The 26,396-nt window shown below is 56.6% G+C and overlaps 14 protein-coding genes across 14 annotated transcripts; 7 read left to right on the forward strand and 7 right to left on the reverse strand.

The window, feature by feature from the left end:
- Positions 1-265: 265 nt before the first annotated feature.
- On the forward strand, positions 266-1,927 carry MVES1_002216 (uncharacterized protein; the record flags this gene model as incomplete). Its single annotated transcript, XM_056207047.1, has 1 exon — positions 266-1,927. One exon carries the CDS (start codon positions 266-268, stop codon positions 1,925-1,927), a length of 1,662 nt encoding a protein of 553 aa, XP_056063022.1.
- Positions 1,928-2,181: 254 nt separating this feature from the next.
- MIH1 (protein-tyrosine-phosphatase) lies at positions 2,182-4,302 on the reverse strand (the record flags this gene model as incomplete). Its single annotated transcript, XM_056207048.1, has 1 exon — positions 2,182-4,302. One exon carries the CDS (start codon positions 4,300-4,302, stop codon positions 2,182-2,184), a length of 2,121 nt encoding a protein of 706 aa, XP_056063023.1.
- A 369-nt stretch (positions 4,303-4,671) lies between these two features.
- POL5 (DNA-directed DNA polymerase) lies at positions 4,672-8,178 on the forward strand (the record flags this gene model as incomplete). Its single annotated transcript, XM_056207049.1, has 1 exon — positions 4,672-8,178. The coding sequence occupies one exon, from the start codon at positions 4,672-4,674 to the stop codon at positions 8,176-8,178; it is 3,507 nt and encodes a 1,168-aa protein (XP_056063024.1).
- Positions 8,179-8,872: 694 nt separating this feature from the next.
- Positions 8,873-10,225, forward strand: CK1b (non-specific serine/threonine protein kinase; the record flags this gene model as incomplete). Its single annotated transcript, XM_056207050.1, has 1 exon — positions 8,873-10,225. One exon carries the CDS (start codon positions 8,873-8,875, stop codon positions 10,223-10,225), a length of 1,353 nt encoding a protein of 450 aa, XP_056063025.1.
- Positions 10,226-10,528: 303 nt separating this feature from the next.
- Positions 10,529-11,524, reverse strand: MVES1_002220 (uncharacterized protein; the record flags this gene model as incomplete). The annotated part of the gene is made up of 1 exon (XM_056207051.1): positions 10,529-11,524. The coding sequence occupies one exon, from the start codon at positions 11,522-11,524 to the stop codon at positions 10,529-10,531; it is 996 nt and encodes a 331-aa protein (XP_056063026.1).
- Positions 11,525-11,594: 70 nt separating this feature from the next.
- On the forward strand, positions 11,595-12,712 carry MVES1_002221 (uncharacterized protein; the record flags this gene model as incomplete). Its single annotated transcript, XM_056207052.1, has 2 exons — positions 11,595-12,248; positions 12,302-12,712. 2 exons carry the CDS (start codon positions 11,595-11,597, stop codon positions 12,710-12,712), a joined length of 1,065 nt encoding a protein of 354 aa, XP_056063027.1.
- Positions 12,713-12,762: 50 nt separating this feature from the next.
- MVES1_002222 (uncharacterized protein) lies at positions 12,763-13,779 on the forward strand (the record flags this gene model as incomplete). Its single annotated transcript, XM_056207053.1, has 2 exons — positions 12,763-12,766; positions 12,788-13,779. The coding sequence occupies 2 exons, from the start codon at positions 12,763-12,765 to the stop codon at positions 13,777-13,779; spliced, it is 996 nt and encodes a 331-aa protein (XP_056063028.1).
- An 8-nt stretch (positions 13,780-13,787) lies between these two features.
- rna1 (Ran GAP Rna1) lies at positions 13,788-15,011 on the reverse strand (the record flags this gene model as incomplete). Its single annotated transcript, XM_056207054.1, has 1 exon — positions 13,788-15,011. One exon carries the CDS (start codon positions 15,009-15,011, stop codon positions 13,788-13,790), a length of 1,224 nt encoding a protein of 407 aa, XP_056063029.1.
- Positions 15,012-15,062: 51 nt separating this feature from the next.
- On the reverse strand, positions 15,063-17,227 carry MVES1_002224 (uncharacterized protein; the record flags this gene model as incomplete). Its single annotated transcript, XM_056207055.1, has 3 exons — positions 15,063-16,912; positions 16,939-17,148; positions 17,215-17,227. The coding sequence occupies 3 exons, from the start codon at positions 17,225-17,227 to the stop codon at positions 15,063-15,065; spliced, it is 2,073 nt and encodes a 690-aa protein (XP_056063030.1).
- Positions 17,228-17,273: 46 nt separating this feature from the next.
- ELP3 (histone acetyltransferase) lies at positions 17,274-18,920 on the reverse strand (the record flags this gene model as incomplete). Its single annotated transcript, XM_056207056.1, has 1 exon — positions 17,274-18,920. The coding sequence occupies one exon, from the start codon at positions 18,918-18,920 to the stop codon at positions 17,274-17,276; it is 1,647 nt and encodes a 548-aa protein (XP_056063031.1).
- Positions 18,921-19,037: 117 nt separating this feature from the next.
- Positions 19,038-21,833, forward strand: MVES1_002226 (uncharacterized protein; the record flags this gene model as incomplete). Its single annotated transcript, XM_056207057.1, has 1 exon — positions 19,038-21,833. One exon carries the CDS (start codon positions 19,038-19,040, stop codon positions 21,831-21,833), a length of 2,796 nt encoding a protein of 931 aa, XP_056063032.1.
- Positions 21,834-21,840: 7 nt separating this feature from the next.
- Positions 21,841-23,038, reverse strand: MVES1_002227 (uncharacterized protein; the record flags this gene model as incomplete). The annotated part of the gene is made up of 3 exons (XM_056207058.1): positions 21,841-22,299; positions 22,325-22,492; positions 22,520-23,038. The coding sequence occupies 3 exons, from the start codon at positions 23,036-23,038 to the stop codon at positions 21,841-21,843; spliced, it is 1,146 nt and encodes a 381-aa protein (XP_056063033.1).
- An 825-nt stretch (positions 23,039-23,863) lies between these two features.
- FBA1 (Fructose-bisphosphate aldolase 1) lies at positions 23,864-25,877 on the forward strand (the record flags this gene model as incomplete). The annotated part of the gene is made up of 7 exons (XM_056207059.1): positions 23,864-23,896; positions 23,931-24,074; positions 24,107-24,234; positions 24,262-24,397; positions 24,425-24,561; positions 24,768-24,879; positions 24,912-25,877. The coding sequence occupies 7 exons, from the start codon at positions 23,864-23,866 to the stop codon at positions 25,875-25,877; spliced, it is 1,656 nt and encodes a 551-aa protein (XP_056063034.1).
- Positions 25,878-25,960: 83 nt separating this feature from the next.
- On the reverse strand, positions 25,961-26,315 carry MVES1_002229 (uncharacterized protein; the record flags this gene model as incomplete). The annotated part of the gene is made up of 2 exons (XM_056207060.1): positions 25,961-26,228; positions 26,260-26,315. The coding sequence occupies 2 exons, from the start codon at positions 26,313-26,315 to the stop codon at positions 25,961-25,963; spliced, it is 324 nt and encodes a 107-aa protein (XP_056063035.1).
- Between the last annotated feature and the right edge of the window lie 81 nt (positions 26,316-26,396).

The raw sequence follows: 26,396 nt of genomic DNA on the forward strand, positions 1-26,396 counted from the left end.
GTCGCACACGAACGCGACTGCAGAAAACGCAAGTCGGAAAAACGCGCCTGGCGCTGCCGCACTTGCGCACAATGCATCGGATACACCACGGCGTGCGACGCGATCGCGAAAACTCTCGAGCCAGCTGCGATCGCCGTCGCCACTCTTGCCACTGACCAAAACCCCGCGGATGCACACGCAACATCCCAGCGCGGTTTTGCAGACGCCTAAGCCGGCGACGAAGGTCGCGCGTGGGGCTCAGGAATTGCTGTGCACTTTTTCCGCCATGCCCAGCTCATCGCACCATGACACGCAAGAAAGTGCGCAGAAACAGGCGCACACAGGGCCAATGGTCTTGCCCGTGACACCCTTGCCAGTGCCTCTCTTTTCCCCTGCGGACTCCCACGAGGAAGAGACGGGGCCCGGGAAGCGCCACCGCCGTCCAAGCTCCATGTACCGCCCTCCGGAAGCGCTCACTTCAGAAACAAAGAAGACCGTCGCGGCGCTCTCTGCAGCCACACCGCGCCCCAAACAAACGGTGCGGACAAGCCCCAAGAGCCTCTCCACGGGATTGGAAGAAGACGTCGATACAAACGCGCCTGCTACCTTTACGCGGCATGGCGAACGAATCGTACCGCCGAAAAGACGAGACGCCGCGCACAAGTCGGGCATTCTTTCCCCAAAGCCTGTGCGTACCGCCGTCGGTTTTTTGCGAGCCCCGCCGCTTCCCATTCCAGTGGAAGAGGAAGAGGAGGAAGAGGAGGAAGATGACTTTGTCGATGTCGTGCAGCGCAGTGCGAACCTCGCACAACAAGCATGGTCGATCGCCATGCTTGGCAAGACACAGAAGCCTTCCGGGCGCGTAAACCGCGTCGTGTTTGCCTCTGAGCATGTCGTTGAGCACGCATGGCCACCCAGTGCTGTGTCGGTCGAGTCAGACGGCGAAGAGGACGATTTTCACCGGACAATGCTCCACGATGCGGAGCTGGATTTGCTCGCACGCGGCGATACGACACTGGAGAACGACACATCGGACGGTGCGAATACGGACGGGAATGTGCCAACGCCTGCATCATGCGGCAAGGAACGCTCACCATCGCTGAGCGAGCGCCCGCCGAGCGCTGCGCCGTGCAGCGAGCCGTGCGAGGGATCTGGCGACGCTGTCTTCCAGCACGCACTCCCTGTCCCGAGCCCTTGCACGGTCGATGCCACGCACGCAGGCTCGCTTACCCTGTCCCTCCCATACGACTTTTTCCACGCAGGCCCGCCCGCGTCATACCCTGAAACCAGACGTGAAAGCTCCGTCGCGGAGCTTGATGTTGAAACGCCCCTTACTCCCACACACACTGTCACCGCTGCAGAGATGGCGGAAGGCGCGCCGCCAAGCGAGACACTGATTTCTCTGCTCTCGCCATCGCTGCCTTCTGATGCCATCCGCCAAGAGTCGCCCATGACGCCAGCAGCGACGACACCCACTCACGATCTCGGCTCCGACTACGTGATTGTCGATGAGGACGGCGCAAGCCCGAACTTTGCACCTGCGACGCCCGAGTTCTTTGCGCCGGAATCGGTGAGCGATCCAAATACAGAGACGAGTGCCGAAGAGTCCCACGGCAACTCGCCAAATGCATGGGTCGAGGAGGAGGACCGTATACCGAGTGCGGCACTTTCCCTCCATCTCGGCATGAAATTTGCTTCGCGCGTCGAGATCGAGGAAGTCGATCCCTTTTTCAGTGCGCCAGAGACGATCATGGGACTTACTGAACTCGATCGCGCTTGGGGCTCGGCGCTGGGGAGTGAGACGACCAGCAAAGACACCCAGAAACGCCCAGGCGCACAATCCATGCAGCGCCACACAAAACGGCCTCGCAGCAAGCGCGCTTGCACACCGACGCAGCCCGTGGCAGAATCGCGCCGCGCGCCCCGCTTGCGTAGCCGCGCGGCCTGAGTCGGACATGAAAACAATTTGTACTGTAGCATATCGTGCCTTTGGCAGAAAGCATCTATTTGTGTAGCCGCGGGCGCATGTGTCGTGTAGTGGTCCGATCGAAAGGCGCCTGACGCTGTGCGCAGCGAACGTGTGCGGTGCTTGCAGCGGAGATGCACTAGGTCGTGCGTCGGCAAAGCCAACGACACTATTGCAGGAATGCATGGTTCGTGCCTTTCAACCTACTCGTCACTACATTCTCTCGACGTCGTTATTCATACACTAGGGACATGGGAAGCGGAACGTACCGCATTCGGCGTGGTTTCCGCACGCAACAAGGCACGCCGTACAAACGGACGGGCATGCGGCAGGTCAGGAAGCTGCGCCGGGCGGCGGAATTCCGCAGCGGCACACGGTGAATACGACACATCGCCCTCGAACGACGAGTCACCGGCACTGCTAAAACTCGTATCGCGCGCAGCATTCGGCACATCAAGCGTGTTTGGCTCTTCGGTCAGCGGTGCGGCCTGCGCAGCGACGGGCTGTTGCTGCTCTGCACGGAACAAGGTCGAGGAAAAATTGGGTCGGCTGCTGAGCACGGACAGGGCAGAAAAGTGTTCGTCGCCGTACGCAAAGCTGCGATTCCGCGAAAACTGCCTGCGGAACCCAGTCAGTTCTGCACTTCGATCGCGGACGTAGCGTGGGTCGTCCATAGGAACGTATGCGCTTGGCTCGCACACGTCCGGATACGTCTTGTAAAAGTCTGCGTAGCCTCCCTGGAGAATGTAGACGTCGGGAAAGTGGCATTTCGGGTAGTCGCATCCCATCGCCCGATCGATTTGGCGGAGTGCGAGCGCCAACGACGGCGCGCGTTTCCAGCTAAATTCACAGTGAAAGATGAGGACAAATTTGCGCGTATCGCCGTGGCAATCCGGCATGCCACTTTGAGTCCGCATCGGCATGGGATTCGCGGCATGCATTCCGTAGCCAGGCGTCAAAAAGTGGCGCTGAACATGCTCTACCGTGCTCATATTAATGGCGCCGGGAATGTGCCCGCCTTGGTGCTCGTACGGGAAGCGACAGTCGACCACCTGGTATCCTCTGACACGGTCCTCAAAACCGCCCTGAAGCAGCGTCCGCAGGGTGGTGGGCGAAATGCGCATCAGCCCATCGCTCTTTACAGGGAAGCACGGGAGTGCTTTTTTGTCCATCTCAAACGTGCCAAACCCAGGGAGCACCGGAGACAGCGAGCGCGCCGGCAAAGGCGCACTTGGCATCACGTTTTCCTTGTTGTTTGGCAAAGACGTTTGTGTGCGCCGCAGCGCAAAACCAGGCGTGCGACGCCGCGCAGACGCACGCACCGGCGATCCACGCTGCGGATCATGGGGTGCATCCATCATAACTCCGTCCATTTCAACAATGGGCGGGCGCGCTGGGTCCTTATACACGTCAGACCGGCACGCAATTATGGGAGAAGGTGCAAGCAACGTGGCGTTGTGCATCGGCGAGCACGGCGAGCGCGGCGGGGAGAATGGGCGGGAAAAACACGGGGTGGGCGGCGCGACGCTGGCTGTGTATTGCGGCGACTGGGGATCAAAAAAATACCCGGCCATACCGCCGGGCGAGGCAGCGGGATGCGAACTTACCAAACACGCACGCTTGCTCGGCTCTGCATGCAGCAGCCAAGAGGCATCGCCGCTTACCTCTGCAGCAGGGGATAACGTCACAGTCGGCGCAATCTTCCGCGAGGAGCACAACGGCGAGATTTCGGGATGCGACCAGCAAAGCGCGGTGCTTCTGGAGCGGGTATGACGGCTGCTGGACGGACCTGCATCGCGGCTAACTCGCTCGCTGTCACCGCACCCAAACGACACGTCCTGCACCGTGCGAAACGTCGAAAGGCGCCGCTTGGCAGGCGGGCCATCTGTAGGACTAGAGTCCTGCTCACATGCGGGGTCGGCCGATGACATTGTACGGAGCAAAGACATGGATGTGTGCAGAGTAGCGCTGCGCCGTACACAGGCCACGCGGCGCTGTGCACAAGCGATAATGTCTTGGGATGCACGCGAGCCAAGCTCTGGCGCAGCCGGCGAGCTAATCTCCATTGCATGCGGCGAGCTCTTGGCTAGGATATTCAGCATGGGTTTGTTCGCTGGCCATAGTGCAGTGTCGCAGGCACCGAATGGATCTTCGGCAAGTACCGCCAGCGTGGCCCGTCGCTCGGCCGCGCGCTCCGGACTGTCGAGCGAGCTGATAGACATGGACGAGCCAAAGGAGTGGTCCAGTTCCTGGACTGCGGCGTTATCTCGGGCGACAGGCGACAATGTGCTATGATCCCCCTCGTCGCTACTCCACGCTGCCGCCGCGATCTGCGGCGAAGACAGGATAGTGACCATGTTGTGGTGTTAGCAGCGCGTAAAGGACGTTCCTGTAGCAACGTCCTCTAAACAAGAAGGGAAGTTACCAAGAAACGACAGGCGTAGGAAACACAAAGGACGACAAAGAGTGACACAACAAACGCCCGCACGGCTGACGGGCTCGCTGACCTTCCTGGCTGTATAGTCCAGTCCACTTGAAATTCTACGCCCAGCACGCGTGCGAATTTGGCCTGTTGTTCGACTGCTTTTTTTGTGTGCCCACGCGCGCGAGGGTGTGCACGTCACATGCGCGGACCAATGCGCACGCTACATCACATCCAGCCTGCATCGCCACGTGCGAGTACATGCGACAAAAAAAAAAGCTCCACCTGCACTGCTGCAGCTACGATGAGCAGTACCTTGGCGTTGTTCTGGGGCTTGACGGCTGTAGAGAAAAAGGCGCGGCTCGAGGCTTCGGACAATCTTGTAAATGCACTCGTGGCACAGCAGGATACATCTCTGCGTGCGCCCCGGATAGAGCCCCCTGCCTTGTTGCACATCGACGCGGAGGACGAAGAAGCACAAGCCGCAGAGGAACGACTCGATCAATACACTTCCGGCGATGTAAGTTATTCCATTCGCCGTCTTGTGCGTGGCCTTGCAAGTCCGCGTGAGAATGCGCGACTTGGGTTTGCCGTTGCGCTCAGCGAGCTTTTGCAGCGCCTGCCTGGCATGCATGCACACGATGTGCTCATCCTTTTGCTCAAACATACCGTCGTGCGTGGGAATATGAGTGGGCAGGAAGCGCGCGACTTGCATTTTGCGCGCCTGTTTGGTATCTATGCGCTGGTTCGCTCGGGCATCTTGTATGCGGACAATGCATCCCTCACCACGTTCCAGCGCTCCTTCCAAGTGCTGCTTGCCATTGCCGCGTACAAATCGTGGCTGAGTGAACCCAGCGGGTACGTGCTTGTACAGGCATTGGAGCCGCTGGCAAAGGATGCCATGTCGCGCCCTTCCTGGGCCGACGAGGCGATCCATTGGAGCGCGGATCGCATCTGCACCAACAAGGACCTTTCTCCAGAGAAGCTTGCCCTGTTCATCACCTTTCAGCGAATCGACCCTGGACTTGCAATGGAACCGCGGATCGTTCCACCGCTCAAATCTGAGCATTTGCTCGCTGCGTCCAACTTGCCGGTGATTGCGCGTGCGCTAAAGGAAGCAGCGCCGCTGCAGGTCGACGGCGACAAGGGAGCGCACGGGCCGGGAACGTGGACTACACACCTGCCGTTTGTATGGAATATGCTGCTGGATACCTACTTTTCCGTGCCAGATGCGAGCCCTCCAAACACAGCGCCGTTTGCCGATTTTTTTCGTATCGTCGTCGACGAGACGCTGTTTGCAAACAGCGCAAGCCCGGAGCGCAAGTCGTGGGGCTTCCAGGTTTTGCACAAGGCATTGGAACGCGCACCAGCTGACGTCCTTCCATTTCTCTTTACACCAAACCTGATGCGGACATGGATTAATCAACTTACAGAAAAGAACCGTTTGCTGCACAGCATGGCGCAAAAGACAGTGACGTACGTGAGCGAGGCGGTGAAGCGCAATCCTACCGCAGGTCTTGCATTGGTTACACAGCTGCTTGGCGAGCATGGCCGCCAAAACTTTGACCGCGTCACACATACCAAGACGATCGAATCGATCCTTTCCTCTTTGGACGAGTCGGGCATTCGTCGTTACCTAGCGTATCTGCGTGGAGTTGCCTACGCTCCCGCGCCGGGAGACGACGAAAAGCTTGTCACTTCGCACCGGCAATGGGTATGCGATCAGATGCTGGCATTGGTGCGTAGTAACCTCGTGCCGCGCATGCAAAAGTGGGTGGAGGACGTGCTTTTGTTTTTCGCAGCATTTGGCTACTTTGCAGTAGCCAAGACGCCAAAAGGGGGCTGGGACGAAATCCTTACTGCGCCGGCTGCGCCGTTCAGCAAAGAGACGCGCACGCTTTGCCAGATGCGTCTTCAAGCGTGCCTTGCCGAGCTCAAAGGTCCGAATCAAGCGGAGCAGCCATGGCTGCTCGCTGTCCAGGCCATGCACGCGAAGATGTGGAAAGACGACACGCACTTTAGTCCTACCGTCGACGATGCAGTGAAGGCGCGGATTGAAGGGGGCACCACTGTGCTGCGCTCCGTGGGAAAGGCTGCTGAGAAGACGAGTAAGGAGGACGTAAAGACGCGTATGCATGCATTCACTGCACTGCTCGCGGCAGTGATGCTTGTCACGTATGAAGACGATGCGGCGTCACCGGATCTTGTTGCGCCACTTGTCGATGCTGCAAAGAGCTTGTTCCCTGAGAAGAAGAGCAAGCGCGAGGCTCGTCAAGAAGATTCTGCAGTCGAACTCCTCGTGGACATTCTCGTTGACTTGCTCGAGATCTCTTCTGCGTTCCTCCGTGCGGTAGTGAGCCGCACATTTGCAGTGTTTAGCGCTTCGATATCGGCTGCGAGTTTGGACCATTTGGTCGCTCAGCTGGGTGTGAATGCTGAGGGTGCAGGGGAGGAAATGGTGGATGAGGGGTATGAGGAGGTTGAGGAGGATGAGAATGAGGACGACGATGATGACGATGACAATGACGACGACGACAACGACGACGACAACGACAACGACAACGACGACGACAACGATTCTCACGACGACGACACCCACAATGACCAAGTCGATCCTATCCTCCGCTCCCGCATTGAAGAGGCATTCCGCGCGAGTGGCATGGTCGAAAGCGATGAAGACGATGCGTTTGATGACGACCAAATGACACAACTCGACGACAAGCTCGCAGAAATTTTTAAGCAACACAGCAACTCGCGACGCAAAGAATCCGAAGTGATCCAGCGCGACACCGCCTTGTTCCACAACAAAATCCTTGATCTGCTGGAAATCTATGCCAAAGAACAAAGTGCGTCGCCTCTGCTTGTGCGTTTGGCCGCACCGCTGTTTGCATTAGCAAGAGGCCATGGCGACACGACGCCACAAGTAGCTACTCGTGCAAGCCAAATTTTGCGCTCGCGCGTGTGCCGCCCCAAGGAGCAAGTCCGCGGCGACATCGACGCTCCTCACCTCTTAACCGAGCTTGAACATACGCTTGCCTTTTTGCGTACATCGCAGGACGCGCCACTCACTGAATTGGGCGGCGCCGTATGCCAGTTTTATACCAAAGTGCTCTTGAGAAATGACGATGCACAATTGCCCGAGATCGTCAAGGCGTACGATGCTACGCTGCGCGACTTTTTACAGCGCAAGGCTTCGCCCGTCCGCCCCGCCTTTCTTCTGGATACGATCCGTCGCTTCAGCGTGCTCGGCTGGGCGCTGCGGCAGCCTCTGCTGGACGGCAGCCGATACAACTTTGCAGCACGCACCTATCGCCAAGTGCAAGACGTGAATATGCTACTCGTCGTGCTGCAGCAGCAGTGTACGGCAGAGACGCGCCACGCCAGTGTTCCAATCATTCTTGCCTTTATCGCCAAGGTACGCGACTCTATTCTTGACACGATCCGCGCCGCTGTCGAGCCTACAGAAGAGTCGATGAACGCACAGCGTCTCAAGGAAGTGCTTCGCTTTGCGCTGCAGGCGGTACGCATCACGGCGCGCATCGTCAGTGGTGAGAAGGATGCTACAGGCACAATGACGTCGTGCTGGCCGCCCGCGGCGCTGCAAGACACACTTGCGCAGCTGCAACGCTCGCCACGCTTTTCCAGCTCAACCTCGCTCCATGGCCTCTTGAAGGAAATGCTTGCCGTCGTTCAGCGCACAGGTACCAGCGAAGCGTTGCAAAAAAACAAGAAACGCGCGCCGGCAACAGACGCTGCCCCGCACGACGACCGACCCAAAGCCGCCAAGCGCGCCAAGCCGCAGGGACCGTAGCCGTATCTTAGTCACGTGATTTAACTACGGCGGACAGCACGCCGTTTGTCGTCGGTCGACGTTGCAACCATGAGTGCACCGAACCTGAACGAAAGCGACCAAAAAGAACTGACCGCCTTTTTGGACGCGGAACAATCCAAGGCTCGCATCCAAACGACCGTGCATGCGTTCACGGAGCGGTGCTGGGACCAGTGTGTGGGCTCTATCGGTGCTCGTTTCGGTCGCGGTGAAGAAGCGTGCCTGAGCAATTGCGTGGAGCGGTACGTGACGAGCGCAAGTCTGACGCCAGTTTCTTGGATAGCTCCTTGTTTATTGTGCGTGCTACATATGACTAACGTATAGGTCCAAAAGCTCGAGAGCCAGCGCGGACTTGCTGCTTAGCACAGAAGCGGTATACCCCACACGATGCATTGAAAGAGAAAAAAGTAGCATTACAATCGTCGTACATAGCTCTAAGGTATGCACCATGCATGGAATGCACCCCTGCATCCATCGAGCGCCGCCCCGACGCTGTACATACTCGCGCCACGGCCGAACGCCGGAAGTGGGCATATTTGTAATTTATATGTACGTCCTAGACTAAGCAGCCGCCTGAACGGCACTCCTCTGCAATCCACGTAGCGGAGCGTCGCGGTGAAAGGCCACAGTCGGATCGTATCGCAGAACAAAGTATACGATCCCCTTTTGCCGAGCAATGTCTTCGACGCACACTAGTGGGTCTAATATAGTAGGCGGCCACTATCGCGTTGGGAAAAAGATTGGCGAGGGCTCGTTTGGTGTGATTTTCGAGGGTACGGACCTGTTAACACACCAGCGGATTGCCATCAAGTTTGAGCCCCGAAAAAGCGATGCCCCGCAGCTCCGTGATGAGTACCGTACGTACAAAGTGCTTGCTGGCATCCCTGGCGTGCCGCAAGTGTACTACTTTGGCCAAGAGGGCCTGCACAGCATTCTAGTGATCGATCTGCTCGGCCCTTCGCTGGAAGACTTGTTTGATCTCTGTTCCCGCCGCTTCTCTGTCAAGACGGTTGTGATGGTCGCGAAGCAAATGATAACGCGTGTCCAGGCGATCCATGAGCGTAACCTGATCTACCGTGACATTAAACCTGACAACTTTCTTTCGGGGCGGCCCAACAGTAAACAGGTCAAGTTTGTGCATATCGTCGATTTTGGTATGGCAAAGCAGTACAGGGACCCGAAAACGAAGCAGCATATCCCGTACAGGGAGCGTAAGAGCTTGAGCGGCACGGCGCGCTACATGAGTATAAATACGCACCTCGGTCGCGAACAGTCACGCCGCGATGATCTCGAGGCGCTTGGCCACGTCTTTCTGTACTTTTTGCGTGGCAGCCTGCCATGGCAGGGACTCAAGGCCGCGACCAACAAGCAAAAATACGAGAAAATCGGCGAGAAAAAACAAAGCACGCCAATCAAGGAGCTTTGCGACGGATATCCGGAAGAGTTCGGAATTTACCTCAACTACGTGCGAAAGCTCGGCTTTGAAGAGACGCCGGATTATGATTTTTTGCGCGAGCTGTTTACCAAGGTGCTCAAGAACCGCGGCGAAGTCGAGGATGGCGTGTACGACTGGATGCTCCTTAACAACGGTTCAGGCTGGGAGGCCGAAGCTCCGCGCGATGCCGAGACGGAAGCAGGCGCCAAGAATGGTACGACTGCGCAAGGAGTGTCGACCACCCTTGCCGCGCAGCCGACCGGCCGCTACCGAGGCAAAGGAAATGAACAAACGACAGGAGTTAGCACCGCGGAAATTCGAACAGAACAGGGGTATGCAGCTTTGCCGGAGAATGGTAATGCGCCGGGGATCCGTGCACAGAGCAACCCTGTGTCACCCAACTTGGCCGGTACTGTGCAAAATGGCGAGAGTCGGTACGGTGGTGTAGCGAAAACGGCAAAACCTCAGCGCCCGGATGCTGGCGCGCGGCGTAACAGTGCATATTACCAGACCCAAAATGCATACTCTGGACCTGCCGATCACCGCTCATTTGGCCAGCGCATTGTCGACTTTTTGCTTTGCCGTTGTGAGTAAGCAGCCATGCATTCTTCACCCATTGCCAATATGACCTTCTTGAGCGTGTTGCAAGGAAATATGCGTCTGGATACCTTTGTTTTCTTGGCATTCTAGAAAGCCAGCCTCGTTGCTCCGATAGCGATTCTCCCCGAGCAGCATTTGCTGTGTTGTTAGAATAGGCGCGTTTATACACCGACAATGGCAGGGACGCCGTTCCGCACGGTTTTACCCACCGAGAGCGCGCGCGTTGCGAAAATTGGACGCATTTGCCCCGTGGGCCTGTTTGTGGAGGTCGAGTCATCCAGCGCTGCTACAACGTTTCTATACAGATGTCCTCTCCCACACATGCACGGATCCGCAGCTGGACGCCGAGACAAACTGCGGCGCACTGGTATCTGGACTACACTCGGTCCACAAGACGGTGACGGGTGCGTTCGTGCGTCTATACCGCGCACTCGCGCCATAATCCGGCACATTTTGCATCGCACACTGGCCGCCTACAAAATCCCACATGTACACACATCCCCGCTCGTCGCCCCCGAGCACGTACATTTCATCGACGGATAATGTCGAGTGGCACCGGAACGATGCCTGCACATGACCTTCGTACTTTTGCAGAACCGATCCATCGGCCAGATCCATCAATCGGTGCGGCGAGTCCAGTGCCGAGACCAGCAACGCGGCATTATCTTTGGTCGGCGTCAAGGACGTGACCGGCTGGTCGATCAGATCTGCACGCAGTTCACCCATACGTAGATCGTACGTGCGCACAACACCGTCAACGGATCCGGTATGTAGCGTCGCGGGCGACGTCAGTGCCATGGCCAGTAATGCGTCACGCGCCTCGTTCGCCTCCAGAATCGGGCGCCACGCATTGTTTGCGCGCAGATCGTAAGCACGGAGCACAGTATCACTTCCTGCAGTAAACAGTACATTCCCGTCATTGTTCGCACCGCCAAATTTTACGTCGTTGATGCGGCCCGAATGTGCGCTAAACCGGCGAAGTACCTGGCCACTCGCCACATCCCACAGCAGGACCGCGCGGTCAGGACCGCCACTGGCAAATCGCATATTATCATGCGCAATGTCCAGGCATAGAATTTCGTAGGAATGTGCACTGTACCGATGAATGCTTTGCGTTCGTCCTTTCACATCCACGTCGTCTGACGGGATAGCACGGGTATTCCACAACTGGATCTGCTGATCGGCGCCTCCTGTCAGCAAATACTTTCCTCCTGTATTGTACCGCGCGACATGCACGGCACCTGCGTGTGCCTGCAGCGTGTGCTGGACTTGGTAGGGCGCAGCGCCCGCCATCGTGGGAGCCTGGAACAAGCCTCCGTGCAGCGGCCTCCACCTTTTTTTTGGACGCTGACCAACGCCGACCATGTCGTGGGACCTCAAGCCACGCTCGCAGTGGCTCGATCGTGTCGTGTTTCTCGGCACTGGCACGAGCTCGCAAGTGCCTGCAATATCATGTGTCACCGACGGCGCAGCAGGTACAGCTACATGCGAAACATGCGCGGATGCACTGCGTCCTGCGAGCAAAAACCGGCGCGGCTGCACGAGTGCCATGGTGCTTGGCAGCGCGTCAAACGAGGAGACATGCATTTTGATTGACTGCGGAAAATCATTCTACGAGTCTACGCTGCGTTACTTTCCTGCCCATGGCCTGCGCCGCATCGACGCGGTACTTCTGACGCACGCGCACGCAGACGCGATTCTGGGTCTGGACGACTTGCGCAGCTGGACGATGGGCGGCGTAATACAGGAGCACGTTGATGTGTATCTCACGCAGGAGTGCATGGATACGGTGAGGCATACATTCCCCTACCTGATTGACAAGTCTTTCATTACGGGCGGCGGCGACGTCGGTGCACTCCGCTGGCACATTATCACCGCCGATGCGCCATTTTCGGTGGGCCGGTACCAAGTGCCTGTTATGCCGCTCCCTGTGGAGCACGGATTCGCTGGGAAAGATAAGAAACCGTTCGAGTGCCTTGGATTCCGGATCGATTCAATGAGCTACGTGAGCGACTGTGTACGTCTGACGTGTGCTGACCATAGCATCGGATCCCAGCCAATACTATGCAGCGTATCGCGGGAAGTACGCTGTACATTGTCGACGGCCTGAAACTATCGCGCCATGCAAGCCATTTCAGCATTCCCCAGGCAATTGTGTCCTCGGTGGAACTGGGCGCGCTAGATATACCGCCGCAGCTGACGCTGATAACCGATTTGACACACCGCACCGAGCACTACAAGACCGAGCGGCAGCTACAGACCGTGGTGCATGCACTCGATGCGTATTTGGCCGCGCACCCCGATACCGATATGCACTCGCCTTGGTGGGAGCATGTGTGGGATCCTGACTCAAACGAGCGCAAAGAAATGCTTGCACCACGGCAGTCCGCAGCTATACCGCCCAAAACACAGCCGATGCACATCGCGCCCATTCACCTCGCGTTTGACGGCCTGTGCGTAACCTTCACCAAATGCACGTGATTGTAGACAGCAAGCCCGCTAGTGAATTCACCACACTAGCCGCTATTTCCATGGGTCTTGCAATTCCTGCTATAGTCACGACACTCGCCATCGTACTCGCCTTCTGGGTGAGGCGACGAAGCACGATCAATTCCCGTGAAAGTATCTTGGACCCCAGTCAGGAGCGGATCGTGATTCTCGGTGCGTCGACCACGGACGGAATCGGTGCCGCGATCGCGAGCCGGTGCTTGGATCGCGGAGCGCATCGTATCATGCTTGTTGCGCGCCGCAAACAATCGCTGTATGAGGTCAAGGCTGCACTTGTCGCAGCGCAGACCACGCAGTCTGGCCGCAAGCGTGCCGAGCAGATTGAGCTGGTCGTTGCCAACTGTTCGCGCAACGATGACATACTGCACCTCGAGGCAGCCATCACGCACGATTTCGGCGGCGTCGATACACTCTACATTGTGTTTGGCGCGATTTGCACTCAGCCTATGCTTGCCATTGCCGGATTGGACCCGCTGATCGGTGCCACTTCGCCGCAAGTCTCGGCGCAAAGCTTGCTGGAGGTGCGCAAAGCCGTACAGCAGTCGAGCGATGCCAACCTTTTGGGTACTGCACTGGTGCTCACGGCGCTGGTTCCGCGCTTGCAGACGAACTCCAAGAGCCCGTACGTCGCGATCATCAATTCCGTAGCGGGTCTGATTGCTGCGCCGACACGCGCATTGTACTGTGCGACAAAGAGCGCGCAGATGATGCTTGTTCTCGGTATGGCGCTCGAGTGTGAGGCACAGGCAAAGGTGGAAGGGTACAGCAATGTGCGCTTCGTTGTTATTTCCCCGGCCGCAGTGCAGACCTCGTTCAACAAGCGACTCTCGCTCGGCAGCGATATGGGATCCAAGTCGGCGCGGTACCCTGTTGGCAAAGCACTCACCTCGGAACAAGTGGCCATTGCTACTGTGCAAAGCGTGGCGGACAACAAGACGGGTATTATCCCACTGCCGCACACCTACTTTTATATTTGGCTCCTTGCGCCGTTCTTGCCGGGCATGTTATCCCGCGGTGCGCACAAATTTTACGATTACTAGATTTATAGCTACTTGATATATGTGCTTTGCAGTTCGTCGGCAAGTGCGTCGGCAGCAGCGTCTGCATCTTGACCGACATCCTGGCTCTCTGCACGGTTCGCCACGTCAAGTATATCTTTGTGCTTGTCGTCGTCGTCGTCGTCGTCGTCGTCGTCCTCCTCCTCCTCCTCCTCCTCCTCACCTTCAGGGTCCATCTCATCCAGCTCGTCTAGCGCACCCTCATGCCCCCATTTCCCCAGCGCTGCTTGAATAGCCGTAATGCATTCATCGTCCTCATCCGCAAAGTTGCCATTAATCTCCAACATATCTAAATGCTCGAGATTCTTGCTGATAGCCTTGCCGAGATAGCCAAGCGCAGCGCGATTCAAGTCGCAGTACTGCAGCTGCAGCGACTCGAGGTGCTTGCCGTGCCCAAGATGGAACTGCTCGAAAATGAGCATTCCACCCTTGGACTTGACTAGCGAATCGCTCAAATTTAGCACACGCAGGTGCAGCCAGGATGGGAGCGCCGCAGCAATTGCGCGCGCGCCGCGGAGCGTCACGGTATTGTCCTGCAAGTCGAGCACTTGCAAGTTCGGGCACTTGGCCAGCCCCGCACAAAGCGCCTCTACTCCCTCCATCCGGATCCCATTCTGGTAAAGACGCGCCTCAACAATCCCGCCATGTGCGGCAAACGCGCGACCCCACGCAGCGGCACTGCCATTCTCCAAACGGTTACGCCCGCAAACCACGGTGCGCAGCTTGCTTTCCCGGCCAGCGGCACGCTGAGATTTTGCAGCGCGGTACAGCGCCTCGGCAACGATCTCACCGCCCGTGATGCCGAGACCATTGTTGCTCAGTCTCAGCGTGTGAAAGTGGCAATTCTTGCTCAAAAGCTGGGTCATGGGCTCTGCAGCACGGCCGCCAAACGCATTATCCGACAAGTCGATCACCTCGAGCTGCTCGTGCTCCAGCAGTGCATCGCAGAGCGCACGCAGCGACTCGGGAATCTCGGAAATTAAGCGGCCGGTAAAGATATCGGCAAAGTCAGCGACGCGTAGGCTGCGCTTTGTTTTCAAGACATTGGCCAGCGCAACGCATGCGCCGACACCCAGCGTGTTTCCGCCAAAATGCACCTCATACAGCGGATCTATCTTTTCAATTTCTGCAAGGTGCGGCGCAATGTCCTCTTTCGTATCGAGTTTCAGGTTCCTGCCGACAATGTTAAACACGCCGCCGGCGCTGTTGGACATGATGGTGCGACAAAAAGCACGTGGAGAGTAACAGAATAAATCCTCAATTCACTACAGCTGCCACGCGCCAAGAGGATCTTGGTGCGCGGGGGGGGCTTTTTTTGGCGAGGGACGCGGCGCGGCCACAGCGCTGGGAGGTGGAAGCATCTGCGGTGCCAACGTGGAGCGTGGATCCAAAGGAATCGGTGGCGGGCTCGGCATGCGTGGCGGGCTCGTGCGTTCTACGAAATCCTGCACTGGCGGAGGCTCTTCCAAGCTCGTGCTGCGCATCGCGCCTTGAAACTTTTCCCAGCCGTCGGAAAAGAGAGAGCGCATTTTGGTCGCGGCTACCTGAATCGATTCGTCCAAGTTGGTTTCCTGTTTGTGCGTGGCAGGACGCGCAGGATCGTGGACGCGTGCAGCAATTCTATCCTGCAGTTTGCGCTGCTCGCTGCGCTCGGTATCCAGCAATGCGTTCAGTTCGTGGTACGGTTTTTGGAAAAGGTCCACAGAGAAATGCACTGCACGGGTATCTGGTAATAGCACGCCCATATCGCCGCGTGTAGCATGGTTGTCGAGGCTTGCATCGTACATAGGGTTCATAAACGCGTCCCTGTTTGACAGCACCGCATCCCAGACGCTTTCCGTTGCTTCCAGGGGCGAAAGTGCGCCATTTTTTTCTCTTCGTTCCTTGTCTGAGTTGTACAGAAACGTGCCGGTGCGCCCTGCATACGCCTCGCGCAGCAACATGGCGAGGAGCTTTCCATTGAATGCAAATCGAGCAGGAAATTGAGCTAGGAGCTGTGCGACGGCGTCGAGGAACTGGTGAAAAATGGGCGCACACTCTGACGTAGCGGTAACTTGGAAAGGCGCGGTAAAGTGCTTGGTAAAGTCCCAAAATGACGCTTGCGGCGCCGCAGGGTGTGGCGCCTCCTCGAGCAGCATCGACTCCGTGTCTACAAGCATCTCTCGCTGTGGCGGCGCCATACTGAACTTCTGCGCACCAAGACCAACCAAGCCATTGCGCTCCTGAAACCGGTGGCCAAAGCTGACCCATTCTTTTTCGATGAGCACCGCAAACCCGTCCAATGTGCGGTAGTATGGATCAAGGCAAAGCGAAGCGAGCGACGTCAGCTGCGAAGTACGGTCCCAGCCGTCGGAACAGTGCACAAGCACGTGTGAGTTATTCACATGCACATTGCGCACAATCACACAGGTGCCGTCGAGGATGATGGCAATGTGCTTGAGCCAGCGCGAGCTGCGCAATGCGACTTGGTCTGCAGAGGCCAACGCAACAGCATCTCCTGCAAACCCTGGATTGGGATCTGTTCCACGCAGTGCACGGTGCACACGGCGCAGAGAATCGCGCATGGCATGGATATTGTCGATGCCGAGGTACTGTTTTTTGCTGCGGGGATAGTACTCCATCATCTCGGTCCCTGCACCTTTTGCCATATTTGCCATTGCATTGGTTGCAGGCCGTGCGTCAATAATGAGATTTGTCGAGGTCGCACCGTACGCATTCTCTTCCTGCTCTCCCTCAAGAGGCGTCGCGAAAATGGCGTTGACCAGCATTTCGTCGTGTGCGCTGCGATTCTGCTTCAGTCCGACCATGGGCTGGCTCGACCGCGTGATCGTGCCGTGCCCAGCCCAGTGCAGGTATGACAGCACGGGGATGCGCCCTTTGCTTCGGTACTTGGCAGCATTCACCAGCATCTCGTCGTTGACCCGTGCAGGGACAACCAAGCGTTGGGGGTATGTTGCGCACAGCGTGTAATCGGCATTCACGTCGGTAAATCGCCACGCCTTGGTGCGTGCGCCCACGCCTTGGCGCTTAAATTCAGCGACAGGATCGTACAGCGCCCAGCCAGGGCTCGGTTTTGTGCGCGGCGCTGCAAATGCGGCCAACTGGCGCACGGAATCTGGCGTGAGTGTGCACAGTACGTACCAATGCTCGCAGCCTCTTTCAGCTGCTCCATCGTGCGCAAAAGAAGCGCATCCTGCTTAAATCCTAGCGAGCACTGCGTAAAATCGCTCATATACAGGGTCAAAATCGACAATGCACCGTGCTGCGGCGTCGCATCGGCGCCATTGTGCCGTTCCGCGCGGTCAATGAGCGCAATTTCAAGCACTTCTGTTTGATTGTCGTGTGTAAGAACTAGGTAGTATGGCGTGACGTGCAGCGTGCACGCGAAACACGCGCCATTGCGCCACACCCACACACCTTCTGTAGCCATAAGGAATACGCGGCGTTGCGGCCGCACGGTCATTACATCACGTGATCTACACTAGCATTTTAATCATGTACGGTCCTTCGCGTTCGTAGCCCAGGCGGCGGTAGTAGTCGCGGGTGCCGACGCCGGCAATTACGGCAAGCTTGACACTTTTGTGCTCATTGCGGGAGATTGCCTCGGCTTGCTCCATAAGCAACGTCCCGAAACCCTGGTGCTGGAACTTGGTCGGGTCGCGGTTGTGAATTGGCACGGCACTTCCGTAGGTGTGCAGCTCGCGCACAATTGACGCTTGTCCGTCTTTGGTAAGCTCTGGACGGAAAGTTCCTTCTGCGGAGCATTTTCGCAGGCGCAAAAGTGCAACCAGGATATCCTTGTCGGGGTCCTCGTACGACAAGAAAGATTCCCAGCCGCCGTTTGCGGTGTAGTCGCGGCGAATAAACTCAATCTCTTCTGGCCGTACCTTGGTATGAATCTCGTGCAGACCCACTTCGCGATACCGCACATCGCGGCACGTTACACCAAAGTCGTGCATGCGATCCAAGGCCATCTCGCGCAGGTTGCCGTTTTCCACGCCGGAAGATACAAGCGGCATGGGGATATCACGCTGGACACGGTAGATGCGCGTCCATGGCGGTACTAGTGCAAGAATACGTGCAATGACATCCACAAGGAAGGATGGGGTATAGTTCTTGTACCGGCCCGTGCGCCAGAGTTCGTACAAGCCCGTGCCGCGAATCACCAGTGTGGGATACAGTTTTAAGCCGTCGGAACGAAAAGCGGGGTTTTCAAAGTATTCTTTGAACTGCTCCATATCGCGCTCGACACCGACGTTGGGCAGATCCGGCATCATGTGGGCGACAACCTTGTACCCTGCGTCCTTGGCCAGGTGGAAAGTCTCTGTCACGGCCTTGACAGTGTGGCCACGGTTCGTATCACGCGCCACGTCCTCATATACACTCTGCACACCAATCTCTAGCCGTGTGCATCCGTAGCGCAGCATTTGGCTCAGGTGCGGCCGCAAGCAGTAGTCTGGGCGCGTTTCAATAGTGATGCCAATGCATTTGGTCTGTGCACGCTCGGAAAACTGCACTGCCTCGTCGACGTCGAGGCCTGTGTAGCCACTTAGCGCATTGTGCAGCTGGGCAATAAATTGATTGCGGTAGTCCTCAGAGAGGCTCATAAATGTGCCGCCCATGATGATGTACTCGACCTTGTCTACACTGTGCCCAAGTTCGCGCAGCTGTTGTACACGTCCGCGGCTCTGTTCGTACGGGTCGTAGCGCGCACGGATCGCACGCATGGAAGTTGGCTCGTACCCCGTGTATGACTGGGTGCTGTATTCAAAGTCTGAGTCGGGGCCGCCGGGGCAGTATACACAAATGTTGCCGGTCAATGCAATGTGTGGGCAACGGTGCGGCTTGCACATCACCGCAACCACGGCAATACCACTTGCACTGCGCACAGGCTTAGCCTTTAGTGCAGGAACAAGCGCTTTGCGGTATGCGTCTGGAATTGCTGCAATAATGTCGGTCAATCGAGGCACGCCGCCGTAGCCATGCTTTTTACAGGTGGCGCCGCGTATCGCATTCAGCGAGACGTGCCGCGACTCTTCATGCGCCTGTACGAGCTGCGACGCAATGTCGGCACATACACGCAAGAGGCACTCGGCTGACGTCGATGCTGTCGTCACGCCCATCCCAAAGAGCCACGAAAAAGCGTTGCTCAGCGGTGCCAAGAAAAAGGTGAAACAAGCGCCGTCGTAACCTTGTTTAGTAAGCCTCGCCCGTGCGCGCGCGCTCTCCTTTGGCAAACGATGCTGCATGGGGCATTTTGGTGGACAGTGCTGCTGCTCACGCTGGGCGCCTGCGGCACTCGATCGCAAGAGCCCGGAGCATTTAACTTGATCGATATGCTCAGTGAACGCAAAGACCTGTCGACTTTCACTCTCCTTTTGCAGCGTACACGGCTGATTCCTGCCCTGAACCGAATCCAGGAATTGGGCTGCGCACATACAGGTATGACGTTGTTTGTACCGAACAACGATGCCTTTGAAGCTGCTACGCGAGGAGATACACCTGACGCCACGTTTTGGCAAAACGTGCTGCACAATACGCACGACGTGGACAACATCAACGTTGCACTCCGCCAGCTGCTTTGGTACCATGTGCTGAACTACACACTACCGGAACGCGGACCGCAGATGGGCATATACGAGACGCTGCATTTCCCTTCGCGCAAGCGTATTATTGAGCCTTCACACCCCGGCGTGCTCCCACAGCCCCCCGACGTACCGCCGCATCCAGGCGCTGAAGACGAGGGTGATTTGCTCGGAAGGCAAGGCCAGTTTGTGCGAGTGCGGCGTGCGCAAATGGGCAGCACCCAAGGCATGTGTGTCGGTGTGGACTCCTCGGGCCGTGGCGGGGCCAAGGTCCTGCGCGCGGACCGCACATCGTCCAGTAGCGTTCTCTTTACCATCGACAAGGTCGTGCCATTGCCACCGACGCTCGAGCAGTTTTTGCGCACGAACCACGACATTGCACCGACCTTTGCAAATATGCAAGAGACTGCGCTACACGCCATGTCGAAAACGGCGCACTTGACCCTGTTCCTTCCCTCTGCAAAATCCATGTCGCTGCTTTCGCCGCTGGAGCGCACATACATTATGGGCCCATGGCCTATGGCACAGGAAGATCGCATGCGTTTATTCGGATGGCACGCTTCGAGTATCGGACTGGGAGATGGAGAAATTGGGTACGCAAATCGACTACGCGAGGCACTCGCCGTAAACATGACTACCATTCTGGGCGGCCAAGTGATTGTGCACACTGCAAAAGACAGCCGGCTCTTTGTGAACCAAGCCATGGTTGTGCAAGAAGACAATTTTGTTGAGAGTGGCGTCGTGCACATTATCGATGGTCTGCATCTACCCTACGGCACGCTCGGCATGACGCTCGAGAAATACTTGCTTGCATTGCACGCCACTAAATTTGTCCAGCTCATGCGGCAGGCAGGACTGGGAGGCTACTTTGACGAGCCAAAAGGGGCGTACACATACATTGTCCCTTCAAACGAAGCTTTGGACCGCTGGCTCGAGCACAGGAGCGACTCGCTCGAGACGCTCGGTGCATCGCCCGCTGTGCGCATCGCTCGCGACCAAGCCGCTCTGCGTGCCATGTTACTGTACCATATCCTACCTGAAAAACATGCCGTGCACGACTTGTTCGATGGCATGCTCCTCCCTACCGAGCTGCGTCTCGACTCGCTTGGCGGCGCAGCACAGCAAGTGGACGTACAAGTGCACAACACTGCCAAGACGCGCGGCACAGGCATTGCCTTTCGCGCAGTGGGAATCAGAAAAGGACCTGTGCATGCGGGGAATGCTTTTGTATACCTTGCAGACGACGTCATGCATGTGCCGCTTGATCCCATGCAGACGGCCTTGGAGTCGACTCGCACGCTCTCCACGTTTGTTGCCTCCTTGCATGCTGCAGGCACGGATGAATCCGTGCGCACAGATCCTTTGCGCACCTATTTCGTCCCCGTCGACGCTGGCTTTGCCAAGCTGGGGCTTGTAGCCAAGTACCTTTTGCTGCATTCCAAGGAAAGTGCAGCGGATTTGTCCAGCGTGCTTGCATTTATCAGCGTCCATGGTCTGCAGTACGCCTCGACATTGCCCCGTGGCTGGACGCCACTGCGCACTGCTGCGAGTGCACCGCTCTTTGCGCGCCGCGACAACCACGGCCAAATTCATGTGCGCGCCGTGCAGAAAGGCGCCAGTGCCAACGCGGTGCAGCAAAATATATTGACGAGCACGGGCACGATGCATTTGCTGAATAGCGTCCCTTTTTGCCCTAGGGTCACTATCACCATGGAAAAGCTTGCGCGCGCAGCGAAAACGACGCAAATGTTGCGGCTTGTGCGCCGCGCAGGGTTCGGCTGGGTCTTGGACGGCACTGCGCCGCACCCTGCAGCTATGGCGGCGCTTCAAAAGCGCTCGTCCAAATGCACGCATCCCAAACTTGTCCTTCTTGCCCCAGAGGATAAGGCGTTTGCACAGCTGAATATGACACAGATCGAGGAGGATATGCCGACGCTGCGCGCGCTTGTTTTGCTGCATATCCTGCTTGTAGAGACGTGCGATAAAAGCGAAACGATACCCGGGCTGCAGTTGCCGGTCCCGCTATGGGACAATCGGTCCTACATGACCCTTTCGGACAAGCGTGCCGGCGGGCAGAATCAGTGGGGCGAGCTTGCTTTTCGCCGCGTGCAGGAGCCAGAGCCAAGTCGCTTGGGGTATGTCGTCGGCGTTATGGGCGCGCGAGGAACCTCGGGCTTTGACCATTCTGCTGCCGTGCTCGAGTATGGCCGGACGTTTATGCCTGCGGACAATGTCACAGTGCACGGATTTATCCCCGGGGGCATACTCACCATTGACACTGTATTGCAGCCATTCCACCCCATCTGGATTTTCCGTTGGGGCTGGGCTGGCATTATTGTGCTACTGGGCGTGCCTGTGCTCTGCGTTTTCGCCACGTATGCTTTTGCACATATGCGCACGCGCCGAGGCTATGTACTGATCCCCGACGCACTGGAAGGGGAGGAAGAATAATTGGTATCTATTGTAGCGCGAATGCGCCGCTGGAGAGCGATGGCAAGTAGTCAAGTGCAAGCTCCTGGTATGGTTCGGAATTTTCATGAAAGTAGAACCCACGTAGCGTGCTGTGCCGCTCGATTGGCTCGCATCTTGGGAGAAAAGAGCGTGGCGGCGGACATATACACGAGCCTAGCTGCGGTGCATCTTCCATCGCCGCGTCTTCGGAAAGAGTGCTATCGCGGCGCTGGAGCGCATCGATATTGCCGGGATTTGGCGCGGCGGTGCGCCGAGGCGTGTCAAATGCAATGCACATGTAGTAAAACCCAGAAAAGCTGGCGCCATTGACGCGGCGTACGCGATGATCGGGCACGAGAAACTGTTCTTTCCAGCGCATAAACAGCACTGGCTCGGCGAGGTGGTCGTACTGCGCATCCAAGCCGCCAATGCGCTGCGACAAGGCAGAGAATTGGGGGAAGCGAGACTAGGGTAAGAAATGGACAACGTACCCAGTGCTTTACATCGTCACTCTCTGTTGCGTTCCACTTTCCTGTGCGGAATGTATAGTCGCGGCCCACAATCTCGGATTCAAAGTAGGTGGTCAGTTCGGGCCACTCTTTTGTCAGGCCGCGGATTTTGAGATAGCCACCCAGTGTAGAAGCGCACATATCCACATTCTAGTGTAAGCCCGCATTGCAACGTACCGTAATTTCTGCCTGCACTTGATAACTGTTCATCCCATTGCGCTGCGTGCCTTTAAAGATAGCGCCGGGATGGAGACAGCCCCGAACCCGCGGCTGGCCGGCATATGGTATAGGGGCCGGCAACTCTGGGACAAAGGGGTTGTACCAAATCAGATCCTCATACACGGGCTCGCCATTCTGCATTTGCTGTACGCGAGGAGCTGCGGATGCAAGCATGTGGCCCATATCCGGCGTATCGATCGCTGCTGTGCTCTCCAGAGCACGCTCGCCTACCTCGTTATATTTTTGTGCGGTGCGCCAAGAGTCAAAAATATCTTGCGATTTGGCTTCCTGGTGCACTTGTCGTGTTTCCATATGACTGCATACAGGCGCGGCTGGAATGTGGCTTCCGACTTTGCTTTGTTCGCCTTCCGGCAAGTATGTGGTGGCATTCGTTTCGTACATTGCCGGGCCGTGCGTAATTATCTGGTCTCTCGCACAGCGCAGCATCGGCCGCGGCTCGTTCTCGGCCATCGGCATGAACGGATGGGGTTCGTTGCCCGTCGCGCTGTCCCATTGTGTAAGGCTTCTAGGCAGTGTAAAGGAGTTTGCCTGCGAAGAGTACAGTTGTAGACCCAGATTCTTGCATCGAGCTAAACTAAGACGATACACATCATCTATACCTCGTTCACACGCCAAATCTCCCTCTGCCATGGCCGAGGAACTAAGGTCCGGTGGGATCCCTAGACGAGAGAAATCGGCAGCGCTTGCCACATTGCGTGATTCAGCCGCCGCGTCGTCTGCATCTTCTCCGTGCATATTAATCGGTTGCGTAGAGGATGTATCCCCTGCAGCGCACCTTGGCTCTTCCATTGCGCAATGTTAGGCAATGGCCGCGCGTGTTGGTTGCGGAATGCAAGTGTGGAGGTTTCGCGAGAGCGAGGACTGGATGTGGAGTGTTACTGCCGCGGACGAAGGAAGGATATACGCTGGCACTGCGTGGTGCAGGAACCACGTTGGGGCTACAGGAGAGGTATAAAAAAAAGGCATGGTAATGTATGTATGTACTGCTGGTTAGCATGCTGTCGCGTTGACGGCTAGTTTGTGTTGTACAGGCTCAGTAAAAAAGGCAATATACGTTTGTCCTCTCTCTGTAAAACAGTCGGATCAGGTCTGTGTAGTATATTCATCCTTGCCGCACAGCACAAACTAGCGAAAAACGTACACATCCAAACAGTGGACAACGTTGGCGCTGTCCACTGCGCAAGAAGAAAAGGAGATGGGCGCCTTTTTTGCACAAAGCAACACGTCACGTGTTGTACTTAAGACACAACGCAACATTGCAGTGGTCCACCACGAATCGCCATGTCGTCATACTACTTTGACACCATCAAAATTGTACGGTTCTTAAAGTGAGCGTGCTAACATGCAGTCGTATACCAATGTACCCGTGACTGCCGATGGAATCGCGACGTCCGAGTTTATCGATGCCACGGGCGGCGTTGTTGGTCTCTTTGATCTGCTCGGCAGCAGCGCATTCACGGTCGTGCAGAACGATATGAACGGAAACATCAAAGTAAGTACTAGTGCAACTGTGCTGATCGATAGAAAGTGCGCGAGCGCTTGCTGGCTACTGGCCCTAACGTCTCTGGTACGCTGCAGCTCCTGGTCAAAAACGAAGGCGAGCCGGGTGACAAGAAGCGCGTCGCAACCCAAGGTCTTCTGTGGCTTTTGCGGTACGTCTCCTACAACACTGACGCTAGGGGCCTGGACTTTACTTCAAAAGCACTCCGCCGCTCGCTGGACAACCCAGACGAGGAGCTGAGTGTGAGTTTTACCAAGGCATATGAAAACAGTTTGCGCCAGTACCACAGTATTATGGTGCGCCCTCTCTTTTCTGTATGTATCCTACAGGCTAACGCGTAGCTCGCGATGAAGGCATGCCCTTACCGCCGCGATTTGTACGCCAAGCTCGGGCCGTCTGAGACCGATGTCAAGGCGCAGCTTTCCTCATGGCTCGATGCGTTGGAGAAAATTGTGCGTGATATGCAGCACTTTTATGAGTACGTGTGCCCATCGCCTAACAGCCAGTCAGGGCAACTATGCGAAAGGCTTCTGAGTGTGTTGTCTCTCCACATGTTAAATAGCCAATCAAATAACGTTTGCTTCCCTCATCCCCAACGCTTACCAATGTTTACAATAGGGTCCGTTTTGAACCGGGGACATAATTTTGCACTGATCTACCACTTTACAACCCAACCACCATCAGTATGGGACTTCTCGATATTATTCCCGCCGGCGTTGTTTCTGGCAAGGATGTCTACAAAGTGTTTGACTATGCGCGTGAGCGCCACTTTGCCATCCCTGCATTTAATGTTACCGTACGTATCGGATGTTAAGTGACGAACCACAGACCTCTTCGGTAGCAAACGCTGCACTCGAGGCCGCTCGTGATGCAAAGTCGCCCGTCATTTTGCAGCTTTCGCAGGGCGGTGCGCTTTACTTTGCAGGCAAGGGCCTTGCTAACGACAAGCAGCAGGGCTCTGTTGCCGGCGCTGTCGCTGCCGCGCACTACATCCGCTCCGTCGCAAAGAGCTATGGCGTTCCCGTCATTCTCCACACTGACCACTGTGCTAAGAAGCTGCTTCCCTGGTTTGACGGCATGCTTGAAGCCGATGAGAAGCACTTTAAGGAGCACGGCGAGCCCCTGTTCAGCTCGCACATGCTCGATCTCTCCGAGGAGCCCAAGGATGAGAACATTGAGACTTGCCTCAAGTACCTCAAGCGCATGGCTCCTATAGGCATTTGGCTTGAGATGGAGATTGGTATCACGGGTGGTGAAGAGGACGGTGTGAACAATGAGCATGTTCATAACTCTGCTCTGTATACGCAGCCCGAGGACATTTGGGACATCTACAGGCAGTTTAGCGAGATCACGCCTAACTTCAGCATTGCTGCCGGTTTTGGCAACGTGCACGGTGTGTACAAGCCGGGCAACGTTTCGCTGCGCCCTGAGCTGCTGCGCGAGCACCAGGACCATGTCAAGAAGATCACTGGCTCGGACAAGGAGAACCCTGTTTTCCTCGTCTTCCACGGTGGCTCTGGCTCTGAGAAGCACGAGATCTCTACTGCTGTCAACAACGGCGTTATCAAGATGAACGTCGACACTGACACGCAGTGGGCCTACCTCGAAGGTATCCGCGACTTTATCTTGAAGAACAAGGACTACCTTATGACTCAGGTCGGCAACCCTGAAGGCAAGGACAAGCCCAACAAGAAGTTTTACGACCCCCGTGTCTGGGTCCGCGAAGGCGAAAAGACGATGTCGAAGCGCTGCATTGTGGCCTTCGATGACCTTCGCTCGTCGAACCAACTCTAACTATGCGATAGATTGCATTTAGAAAAGAGAAAAGAAAAATGCGCCTTATACACGTTTTGCTTCCTATGTGATTGGTATATTCGTTAAAATCCACGCGGATTCACACGCAATGTTTTGCGCGTCCATTTCGGTACTTTGTGCACACTCTTGCGGAAGTTGACGCCGCGAGGGCTAAATACGGTGTACTTGTCGCGCGGCTCCATGGCAGATTCCGAGGGAAGCTGCAAATCGCGCGCGAGTGCTTTGCATTCCACACCGCTTGCTCGCACCGCTTCAATCACCCCGTCGACATCACGAAGACGTTGCCGTACACGCGTTTTGCGTGTGGAAGAAAGACGCCATGGATTTTTCCTACTCGTAAGAATCTGCGCATAGTACATACCACAACAGGCCGCTCAGTGCAGCGCCACTGGGCCGAAATGCGCCAGCAAAAGACATGGTGGAACGACGGGGAAGAGTAAAACACGTGACCACCTAGCCTTGCTTCCACGTGTAGGCTGTTGGAAGCTTGCTTCCTAC

Source organism: Malassezia vespertilionis, chromosome 4 (assembly GCF_029542925.1).
Source record: "Malassezia vespertilionis chromosome 4, complete sequence".
Classification (NCBI taxonomy): Eukaryota; Fungi; Basidiomycota; class Malasseziomycetes; order Malasseziales; family Malasseziaceae; genus Malassezia; species Malassezia vespertilionis.